Below are 11,914 nucleotides of genomic sequence, written 5' to 3' on the forward strand. Positions count from 1 at the left end.
AGATGCATCTATGTATCGCGCCGCACGTCCCTCGTCAGTGTACACGACACTCTGGATCGGACCGTACGACCTCGACAGAAATCGTGCCTAATAATAATAATTACACAATACCTTGATATTTTAATTACAGCTTGTGAAGCTAAATTGATAAATTGGAAATTATAGAAATTATTGAAATTTATTTATTTCTGCTTGTTTAGAAAATTATCGTTGTTCACCTAAAAAATCATGTTTAATTAAATATTCCTATTGTAATATTATTGACCCATAGTGAGTATCAAAGTCGACCTCTCGTCACTACTTCTTCTAGATTAGGCTTGATACTTACTCGGTACATGTTATTTACGTACTTATGCTACGCTTGTTGTACTTTTTGTGCAGGACCCGAGACATGTACTATCGGAAGACCTATCAGAGCGCATCTATGTTATCCAGAGGCTTAGTGGTGAGTTGCCTTTCTGAGCCGTTCTGCAGCAACTGGTGCCTCTTCTTGTATTTGTATTATGTCTATTTAATTTCAGACAATATTTAGAATTTTGTATAATCTACTAGATGCTCATACACTTGTGACACCAAGTCTTGGCACACACTAGTAGAATTTTTGGATTTAATTATTTTTACTTGAGTTTTAATTTATCTTATTTGTCACATTGTCTTAATTTTTGCTAGTACGACGAGTTTAATTACTCGGATAATTTTTAAAGAAATAACTATATGTTTAAATCATTAGTTAACTTGCCTAGCGGTGATGTTGGGTACCATCATGACCTATAGGTGAAATTGGGTCGTGACACTTAGAGCCCGCTTGGACATAAAAAAGAATTTCCTTTTTTCCAAAAAAAATTCACTTTTTTCGAAATCAACGTTTGTTCATAAAATTTTCACTTGAAGATGCATTTTGGAAATTTTAAAAAAATTGAAAAACTCCAAAAAGCTATTTTTCAAAATTTTCACTCAAATCACTCACAAAACTTCAAAACAACCCAAAATTATATTCATGTCCAAACACAACTCTAAATTTCAAATACCATTTTCACTTGAAATTTTGTTTCCATCTATTTTGGAATTTTACAATTCTTATGTCCAAACACCCACTAAGTTTAGATTGTAGCTGATAGATTGCAAGTGTGAATTGAGAAAAAATTAGGGTTGCTTTGATATATAGAAGTACAAGAAAATGAAGTGTAATTTTTTGTCTTCAATGGAATTTGCCGATGGCATTTAGTGAAAATACTTTTAAAGTAAACGTTTCTTAGGCTCTTTGGTTGATTTAGGTTGTAGAATAACAATATATTTTTACTGAAAAAAGGTGGGTGAGGGCGGGGGTGATTCGGTTGTAGCTGATTATGGGAGGAAGAAGATGATAGTGGTTAAAAATGGCTGAGGCTTGGTTTTGTTGGTGGGGAAAAAGAGTAAGAAAAAGAAATTAAAATTTTAAAGATTAATTTTTTTAAAATGTAGGACCAACAAATTCACATGTCATATAATAAAGACCAAACATGTGACACGACATTTATGTATTGACGAATACGTTCAACAGAAAGTTTTTATTAGTACTCATTCCGTCAATTTGGAGTGTTCAAATGAAAAAAATATAAGTTTATATACCGGATTTGCAAACTGATACAAGTTTAAGTGGTTAGGAGGCCATTTGACTTACTAATAAACTCCAATAAATTAAGTACTTTATATCTTTGATTTGTCTGATTTGGATCATAATAGCATTTAATTTCGCATCAACCTCACTTGGGGTATACGGGCTAAACTCGTAGTACATTAATTTGTCCTATTTTTACTCATCCTAAAACTCTTAGACTAAGTGTAATTCAAACTTCTGGTTAAACACTCTTACAAGTTTTGTCAATTAGAATAATCTTATATTCAAATAGTATACATTATAAGACCTCATCTTGTATACGGTTGGTCAATTTTTTATAAATAAAAATAAATAAATATGGCCTGGTCGATATAGATTTTGATAAACTTGTACTGATTCTTCACGTTGCTATATTGAATTCGATAACAAATTGACAATAAAACTGTGTATCACCTACCCAGTGATGGCATGTAATGGTGAAGATCAACCAGTGTGGATAACCTCTAATAATAAGCACTTCAGTTGCTAGTCAGCTTGGAACAGTTGGAAACAAATTGAGAATATCGCTTTCGTATATATAACGACTTGGCATAGTTCTAGACCATTTAAGATCACATTTTACCTATGAAAGTTGTTACAAAGAAAGTACTCATGGATGATATGATAAGAACATTTGAAAGCTAGTTACACTCCTAAAATTGGGTAAGGTGTGATTGACACACAATCTGAATAGCCATTGAGTGAATCCTATTCTAACCATATGATAGTTACTTCCCAAATTCAAATCAACAAAAGTAATTATCTTAAAATATCAGTTCTAATCATAAATAAAATTCTTAAGCCACCCGATAAAATGTTAAATGATATTTAGTGGGCGTTTGGACATAAGAATTGTAAAATTCCGAAAAAAGTGGAAAAAAAAATTCAAGTGAAAATGGTATTTAAAAATTGGAATTGTGTTTGGACATGAATATAATCTTGGGTTATTTTTGAATTTTTATGAATGATTTGAATGAAAATTTTGAAAAACTGCTTTTTGGAGTTTTTAAAATTTTTGAGTGGAGAGCTTGACTCTGTTATTGCAGAGTTCTGCCTCCGCTTCCAGGTGTTTGGCACAAGTAAGTCCTTCTGTATGGAGGACAATTGCTTGTCTTTGGCTTTTGTGCCAAGAGACAGGAGAGGAGCTATCTTTAGCTCATGTGATGAATCTCTATTCCCACAAAATCTTCCGCGGGGGAAAGATAAATTTAAGAAAATGCGGCCACCATGCTCTATTATCTAGCATGGATGATGACAATGACCGTGGGTGGATGGAATGGTTCATTGCAGTTGCCACCAATGACATTATTCCAGCAACGGCTTCATCCTTTACGAGATCATTTAACCGCACTCTTAAGTTCCTTTTTAATATTCCTTTCATTAGAAATTTCTTCATACTCGCATTGATTCTCCGTCCTTCGCCTGTTTCAACAACTCGATGGGTTCCACCTAGGGTTAAAGGCTAGGACCGGTAGGTCCAGAAAATCTTGGATTTCACTACGCCCAAAACCCGCACATAGAAAGAACTGGCCCTCAAATACGGGTGGAAGGCCAAAAATCATGGTAACTTAGACTCATCTCATTTCTGCTTTTTTATGTAAGGAAATTGATTGATCCTATCCTTTCTCCCCTTTGCTGAAATCGAGTCTACCCGCGGGCTCGGTTATCATTTGCGAGGAGGACATTTTGGATGATCCTATTGATACGGCGAGGCTGCTTCAGGAGGCGCTTACTCGAACAAGTGTATCTGAGCCTGCTTTGGGTACAAGTGGTTCATTACGGAGTCCCCGACCGGAGAACAGGCAACCAAAAAGAAGGCGTTCCTTCGCGGCCGGGGAAAAGAATAAGAGGGGGAAGACTGTTGCCCTCGTGTCATCTCCGGAAGTTGTGGTGACTAGCCCTCCTCTCGGGCCGGTCATAGACACCGTGATGATTGACGATGATGGAGAAGCTAGTGATGAGGGAGCTTCTCTACATAGAAGACGACGATCCTTATCATCTCAATAGGATGCTCAACCTATTGAGTTAGTTACACCAACCGAGCACGTTGTCTCGGCACTCTGGGGGGAGTTTGAAATGGTGGAAAATACCAACTCTCATTGCCTGATCCCATCCGCTGCACCCGGTACCGTGAGGTTGTGTACCGGGCCTCTGCTATCTTCGGTTGATGAGAAACCAACAACCAGCACTTCATTTGCCGCATCTGCCTCTCATCCTTTAACGCCACCAGACTTTAACACCTTCTTCACCAACTCTTCCGCCAATAACTGCCACATCATCTCTACCGGTCGTGTCCATCCGAGAAGAAGATATTCCTCTTCCCAGTCCCCAGTTCATGGGAATTTGGGGCAAAATTATGCTGCCCCTTCTGAAGATCCACAAAAGAGGAGGAACGTTACTCTCTCGGTCTCCACTGGATGCAACTTGCTATCCCAGCCAGTGGAACTTGCTAATTATCTAAAGCCTTTGGCTTCTTAGAAAGAGTGGGAAAAGATAAAGGCTCTCTCGGGAGAGTGCTTGTTGAACAATGCCACAGCGGTACGCTCTTTACTTCCTTTGTTATTTCTTCTATTTTTGTATGAACATATCCTGAATTCGCCCATCTTATTGTGTAGGCCAACTTTCTTATTTTCGAGGGCCTTCAGAGGCTGATTCGGGAAAAGGATGAACTTACCTCCGAGTGAGATCAATTTTTGGTTTAACGGAATCAAGCCGTTATTCGCCTCTCGGAGCTGGAAACCAAAGCTGATGAGGCTGTTGTGTTAGAAACTCATTTGCAGCAAAGCGGGCAGGAAGTGAAGACCCTTAGTCGAGAGATTGCCCCGTTGAGGGTTCAATTCGAAGAGGCTAAGGCCAAATGGGTTAAAGTTCATAATGCCATTCTAGCTGCATCTGATCGTGAGGATGCCTCCCTGAAAGATTGACCAATTTAGAGGCAACCTTGAATTCCAAGACTGAAGAGCTTGTTGCTACAGGGATGAAATATGCCCAGTTGGAGGAGAAGCATAAGAGGACCATTGAGCATAATAGAATTTTCAGCTCTACTACCTACGATCTTGATGTTAGCCTCATGTCCATTAAATCCTCCAGGGAAAACCTTTCTCCCGAGGTAACCCAACTCAAAAAAGAACTTAAGCGCTGAGCGACTTCCCTCGTTGTTGAGAAAACTTATGCTATGTACAGCATGAGGAGAAAAACCTTGGAAGAGGCCAAAGCTGGTATCATTGACTTTGATGCTGAAATTGCTAAGGCCCGTGAGCTTGATTTAGCTGCTAAAGTGGTATCCCGGTAGGGCCTGATGCTCCTGGTTCTTCTAGTTTTGATTCCGAGTTCTCAGGAACTGAAGAGGAACCGGAAGATGATGATGATGAGGGCGCAAATGATGAAGGCCAAAGTATTGAGCCATCGGCGGATCTACCTACTCCCCAGGGGCGCGGACACTTCTCTTCCTCCGGGTTCCGAAGAGGCAGCAATTTAGATTTTCTTTCATTTTCCCAACTTTTGTACTTGCATGAGTCTTTCTACGTTCTTTCGTTTGAACATTAAAGCAAGTTTTAACCTTTGCATTCTTTTTTGCTCAAGTGTTTTGCGCAAGTTTTATTATTTACGTCTGATTATGCAAGGTCTTGGGTGTATTTTCCCCCAAAAGCACATGTATTTTGGGCACAAACTCGTCCGAAATCAACCTTTTAACGTGAGGGTTTTTGTAAGTATTTGTGCAAGTTTGTTTTTTGCGTCTTTTTTTGCAAGGCTTCGGGTGTATTTTTCCTCGAAGGCATTTTGATTCCGGGCATAAGTTCTTCCAATATCAACCCTTTAACATGAGAGTATTTATAAGAGAGGGCAATCTTATGTTTACGGTGCTCTTGAAGAGGACGTCTCTTATTCATTACGGCACTAGCATTTGAAGTACTTGTTTAACTTTCAAATGAAAAAGTCAATTCATCGTTCAGACAAGAAACAAGATAGAAATAAAAGGACTTCATTTTATTCCTTCCATTTCCAAAAAGTACATAAGCATTTGTAATGCTAAAAATGAAATTGCCATTACTTGTGGCTAACTTGTACAACTTGTTTCTACGGAGATGGTCGCGCAGTCCCCGATCCCGATGATACAACTATGTTTTCGATTTTCATTTTTCGGTCGACTTGGCAGTTATTGTTGTCGTATCCCCCCCCCCCAGTGTTCGAATGCGAAGAATGCGAATTGGAATACTAGAAGTTTTGCACCTTCGAGGACCCCTAGTGGTTTATGCTATCCAGAGAAGGACTATCTAACAACCCTCTAGTGGTTTGCAGTTGTGAACGGTCGGGTAACCTTCGTTCGATAGCAAACTTAACTTCCCGGTGGGAATTTTGCTATCGAGCTAAAGATTATTTAACCGTCCCGGAGTGGCTCTTCACTTATGTGCCTTGTTATTAAAGGTCTTATTGCTTCTATTGAAGCTTTCTTCGTAGTATGGTTTCGGTTGCTGCCTCATTAAAAACCTTGCCAGAAAAACCCAATTGGGACAAAACCTAAACGAAGGGAAAACGAGTGCAGCACATACTTTCAGTACATGTGATGTTCATCGGCAATAATATCTTTTGAGGTGTGCCACGTTCCAGTTGCTGGGCAACTTTTCTCCATCTTGATTCTCCAATTCATACGAACCTTTCCCGGTGACAGTTAAAACCTGGTAGGGACCTTCCCATGTTAGACCTAGCTTCCCTGCGTTGAGCTCCCGGGTGTTTTGAGTTACTTTCCTTAAGACCAAGTCTCCTACTTTGAAATAACGGAGGTTGGCTCTTCGATTAAAATATCGTTCCATTCTCTAATTTTGGGTTGCCATTCTTATATGCGCCAAGTACCTGCGCTCGTTGAGTAGCTCCAAGTTGACTAACATTGCTTCGTTATTTGACTCTTCATTTACTTGAAAATATCTAAAGGTGGGTTCCCCTACTTCCACCGGAATTAGGGCTTCTTCTCCGTACACGAGGGAAAAAGGATTTTCTCCTGTGCTTGATTTGGTCGTTGTTCGGTACACCCATAAAACTCCGGGTAGTTATTGGGGCCATTTACCTTTAGTTGCTTCTAATATTTTCTTGAGGTTTTATATAATCACTTTATTTATTGACTCTGCTTGACCATTTGCGCTCGGATGGTATGGTGAAGATGTTATTCTCTTTATCTTCAAATCTTCGAGGAACTTTGTGATTTTTGCATCGATAAATTGCGGCCCATAATCGCATGCCATCTCTTTTGGTATTCCAAACCTGCAAATTATGTTTTCCCACAAGAAATCCACCATCTTGCATTCACCGATCTTCTGATAAGGACCTGCTTCCACCCACTTAGAAAAGTAGCTAGTCAAAATCAAAAGAAATCTTACCTTACCGGGAGCTGGCGACAGTGGTCCGACGATGTCTATCCCCCATTTCATAAAAGGTCGCGGAGACAGAACTGAATGTAGTGGTTCTGCCGTTTGATGCACCAGCAGTGCGTAACATTGGCTCTTATCGCATTTTTGACAAAGGCTTTGGCGTCTTGTTACATGCGGGGCCAATAATATCCTACCCTTACCAGTTTTAGCACTAATCTGCGCCCGAATGGTTTCTGCATATCCCTTCAAGGACTTCTCGTATAACATAATTAGCTTCAGAGGCACCCAAGCATCTGGCCAACGGGCCTTGGAAAGATTTTCTGTACAATTGGCCTCCTTTGAAGCTATATCGCGCTGATTTGGCGTGCAGTGCCCGAGACGCCTTGGACTCTTCGGGCAGCTTCCCGTGCTTGATATAATCGATGATTTCATTCCTCCAGTCCCAGACCAAATTAGTTGTATTTACCTCATAGTAGCTATCTGCATCTAGGACCGAGTGCGTCAGCTGTACTACCATCCCTGACTTTGATCCCTTCATTTATGTTGATGAACCGAGGTTAGCCAGTACGTCTGCTTCTACATTTCTTCTCTCATGATATGAGTAATCGACCACTCCCGAAATCGAGCCAGCAGAGCTTGGACCTTTACCACGTATCGTTGCATGCGCTCCTCTTTGGTTTCGAAGATCTCGTAGACCTGATTTACCACCAACTGCGAGTCACACTTGATTTCTATGACCTCAGAATCTACTCTCTTGGCCAGTTCGAGTCCTACAATCAAAGCCTTATACTCTGTTTTATTGTTAGTTAAAGGAACAGTTCTGATTGCTTGCCTTGGGATTTCTCTCGAAGGCGTGGTTAATACTATGCCAAGCGCAGACTCTTATACGTTAGAGGCTTCATCCGTATATAAGGTCCAAACTTTCGATGTCGATTCTGACACCATTACTGCCTCTTTGGTTGCTAGGGACAACAATCCCGGACTAAAATCGGCCACAAAGTCATCCAAGAGTTGTGACTTAATCGCAATCCTTGGTTTATATTCTATGTCAAACTCACTCATTTCGACGGCCCATTTTCCCAACCTACCCGAGAGTTCGGGTTTTTGAAGGATGTTCTGCAGGGGAAATATGGTCACCACAACTATCGGGTAATATTGGAAGTAGGGCCTCAGCTTCCGAGAGGCAACTACGAGAGCTAAGGCCAGCTTTTCCAAATGTGGGTAGTGAGTTTCTGCTCCCGTTAGAATTTTATTAACGTAATAAATAGGGGATTGCATACCTTCGTCCTCATAGACTAAAATTACACTTACCACTACTTTCGAGATTATGAGGTAGACCAACAGTGTTTCACCTTCCTTTGGTTTCGAAAGTAACGGAGGGCTTGATAAGTATTTTTCAAATCTTTCAAGGCCTGCTGGGATTCCGGGGTCCATTTGAAGTTGTTTTTCTTTTTGAGCAATGCGAAGAAACGGTGGCATTTTTATGACGACTGGGAAATGAACCAGCTCAAAGCTGCCAATCTCCCCGTGAGCCTTTGGACTTCTTTCATGCTTGACAGCTGGTCTGGGATGTCTTTGATAACCTTGATATTATCGGGGTTTACCTCAATCCCCCTTTATGATACCAGAAATCCTAGAAACTTGCCAAAGCTGACCCCGAACGCGCATTTCTCGGGGTTAAGCTTCATGCTATGCTTTCTTAGGATGTCAATGGTTCTTGCAGATGCTTAAGGTGATCACCTGCATTCAAATACTTAACGAGCATGTCGTCTACAAAAACTTCCATAGTTTTCCCTATTTGTTTTTAAAACATCTTGTTTACGAGCCGCTGATAAGTGGCTCCGGCATTTTTCAACCTGAAGGGCATCACATTATAGCAATATGTGCCGAAATTCGTTATGAACGAAGTCTTTTCCTGATATTTCGAGTTCATCTTAATTTGGTTGTACCCGGAATAAGCATTGAGGAAACTCATTAACTCTCGGATCAAACCGATATCAAGTAAGCGAGTTACCTCCTCTTTGACGAATTTATTTCTGGCCTCCGCAATAGGGCATTTCTTTTGTCTTACCGGAGGTATGTTGGGATCCAAACTTAACTTGTGTACGGATACCTCTATCGGGATACCTATCATATCCGCATGCGACCACGCAAAATAGTCGACTTTAGATTTAAGAAATCTAATAAAGCCAGACCTGAGCTCGGGGTGCAGTCCTGTCCCCAAGTAGAATTTTCTTTCTAAAAATTCTTCGAACAATGTAACTTGCTCGAGCTCTTCCTCCGTGGATTTTGTTGCATCCGTCTCTTCTGGTACCTGGAAATATCTTGGAACCTGATAGGATTCCGATGCTTCTACCCCCGGGCTAACTTCATTCGATTTGGGAGCGGGCGTCGGTTCCTGTAGTTGCTACTCCGCGTGTTCCTTCCCTTTGCTACTGGAAATCAAAATTGCATTCATCTTCCTTATCATCGGTTGGTCGCCCCTTATATGTTTAATTCCTTTGGGTGTTGGGAATTTTAGCAATTGATGATATGTTGATGGTACAACTCTCATCTCGTGTAACCATGGTCTTCCCAGAATAATATTATATCCCATATCACCATCTACACTTCAAAAAGAGTCATTTTCATCACTCATTCGGCATTTGTGGGCAACAAAATCTCTCCTCGGGTTTTCACGCTTGCGAGGTTGAATCCTGCGAGGAGTTTTGTGGCCGGAATGATGCTTCCGGTGAGTTTAGCTTGTTCCAATACTCTTCATTGTATGATATTGGTCGAACTTCATGGATCCACTAGAAAACGTTAAATTTTAAAATCTAGCACATTTAAAGAAATTACAAGTGCATCATTATGCAGTAGCAGTAATCTGTGTGCGTCCTCCTCCATGAAAGTGATATCATCTTCGGCAACTTCCCGGAGTCTCTTGCTATAGGTTATTGACACTTTTGTCTTTTTTGCTGCCAACAAGGTGACCCCGTTGATGTATTTCCCTCCGAAGATCATGTTGATCATCTGGCACGGGGGATCTTCCCCAACTTTCGAGGGTTCCGCATTGTCCCGGTTGCGACCATAGTTGTTCTTGGCCCGGTCACTCAAGAATTCTCTGAGATGACCATTCTTCAACAGTGTCGCCACTTCTTCCCGAAGATGTCGGCAGTCCCCAATCCAGTGTCTATTCGTCCCATGGTATTCACAATACAAGTTGGGATCCCTCTTGCTAGGATCAGATCTTATTGGCTTCGGATACCGTGCTTCTTTGATGTTTCTCATGGCTGATACCAACTCTACTGTACTGACATTGAAATTGTATTCTGATATTCTGGGGTAGGAAGGATCCCGCGTACCTACCGATTCTTTTTCCTGCAACGATCTATTGTTCCGACTGAGATCAGTCCTTCTATCGGTAGTGAACCTATCTGTTGACCGGAAGCCTCTACCGCGACCTTCGGTCCGTTCATATGGCAAAAATCGGCCCTTCAAAGACCGTCTATCCATGTCAAAATTGACTTTTGATTTTTCTTTATTCTTCTCCCGTCCCTTTGCCGACGACGGGAAACCAACATGATCATCTTTGATCCTTATATTTGATTCGTACCGGTTGGGGACATCCACCCAAGTCGTTGTTTGGAACTCAAGCAAACTTTTTTCAGTTTCTTGGAAGCATCTAAACTTCTCGGATTCAGTCCCTCAGTGAATTCTTCAGCCGCCCATTCGTCCGGAACAGCCGGGAGAAACATCCTCTCCTTTTGGAACCGGGTAACAAAATCTTGCAGCAACTCGGATTCTCCTTGTGCAATTCTAAATATGTCGGCCTTTCGGGCCTGCACCTTTTTGGTCCCGGCATGAGCCTTAATAAAAGAATTCATGAGCATCTCAAAGGAATCTATGGAATGCTCGGGTAATAGTGAATACCACGTTAAGGCTCCCCTCATGAGAGTCTCTCCGAACTTCTTCAGCAAAACAGATTCAATCTCATAAGGAGCTAAATCATTCCTCTCCACCTCCGTTGTGTAGGTGGTAATATGCTCCTGAGGGTCTGAAGTTCCATCATACTTGGGCACGTCATGCATTTTAAACCACTTTGAGATTAATTCTGGTGTCGCGCTTGGTTTGTACGGCAGCTGAGTATACTTCTTTGAGTTCTGTCCTTTCAGCACCGGGGGTGCACCCGGTATTTGGTCCATGCGAGCATTCACTTCTCTCATAAACCATAAGAGTTCATTCTTGAAGGGATCATTTTCGTTGTTGGGTCCAGATCCTCTCCCCCAGCACCATCAGAGCTAACTTCGCCCCTCGGGGTGTTGTTGTTGGTCCTCTGAGTTGTTTGATTTGCAGGAACACCGGGAGGAACTGAATCTCGTCTATTCGCATTATTGGAAGCCCCGATAACGCCTGCTTCAACTCCATCATAACCTTATCCTACCATGTGAGATGGCCCAGAATGATCATTTTTTGCTCTTGTAGGACCCTTACCGCATCAACAACATGCTCTTCTTCAGCATCATCGGGAGTTGTCTCCCGAACAAGTCGCGAGTATCGCCTGTCGTGTACCGGCGTTGTATCGTTCCCCTCATTTTTAAAAAACTCTCCTAACTCATCATACCAAGAATATTTAAAATAGACCAAGCATAATAGTGTAACATCTTCACCTCAAGATTTGACTCACAAGCACCACGCATTATTCACAACCCGCTCACTTATTCTAACATCGAGGTTAACGACACCTTTCCTTTATGAATCAAGTGCCCTCACACAATAATAGAGAGTAGTTCCACACACAATAAAGTTTAATAACAATTAGGAACTCAAGATATAAAGAATTCACTCACTCTCAGAAACAACATTCATATGCCACAAAAGATGAACCATAGGCTTGCCCGTAGTGTACTACTCTACTAATTGAGTTTATTCAGTC

At 41.3% G+C, this 11,914-nt stretch overlaps 1 protein-coding gene across 1 annotated transcript; it reads right to left on the reverse strand.

Annotated features, from left to right (window-relative positions):
* Window positions 1–9,801: 9,801 nt before the first annotated feature.
* On the reverse strand, window positions 9,802–11,183 carry LOC138892851 (uncharacterized). The gene is made up of 2 exons (XM_070176598.1): window positions 10,641–11,183; window positions 9,802–10,536 (listed from the first exon to the last, which is right to left on the reverse strand). The coding sequence occupies exons 1-2, from the start codon at window positions 11,181–11,183 to the stop codon at window positions 9,802–9,804; spliced, it is 1,278 nt and encodes a 425-aa protein (XP_070032699.1).
* Between the last annotated feature and the right edge of the window lie 731 nt (window positions 11,184–11,914).

This window comes from Nicotiana tomentosiformis, chromosome 5 (genome assembly GCF_000390325.3).
Source record: "Nicotiana tomentosiformis chromosome 5, ASM39032v3, whole genome shotgun sequence".
Taxonomy (NCBI): Eukaryota; Viridiplantae; Streptophyta; class Magnoliopsida; order Solanales; family Solanaceae; genus Nicotiana; species Nicotiana tomentosiformis.

Excerpts from the sequence above, each read along its gene's own strand:
- LOC138892851 (XM_070176598.1), bottom strand. The coding sequence starts at position 11,183 with ATGGACCAAATACCGGGTGCACCCCCGGTGCTGAAAGGACAGAACTCA. Across the intron at positions 10,537-10,640 it reads CTTCCAAGAAACTGAAAAAA|GGACGGGAGAAGAATAAAGA; the intron begins GTTTGCTTGAGT and ends TCGTCGGCAAAG.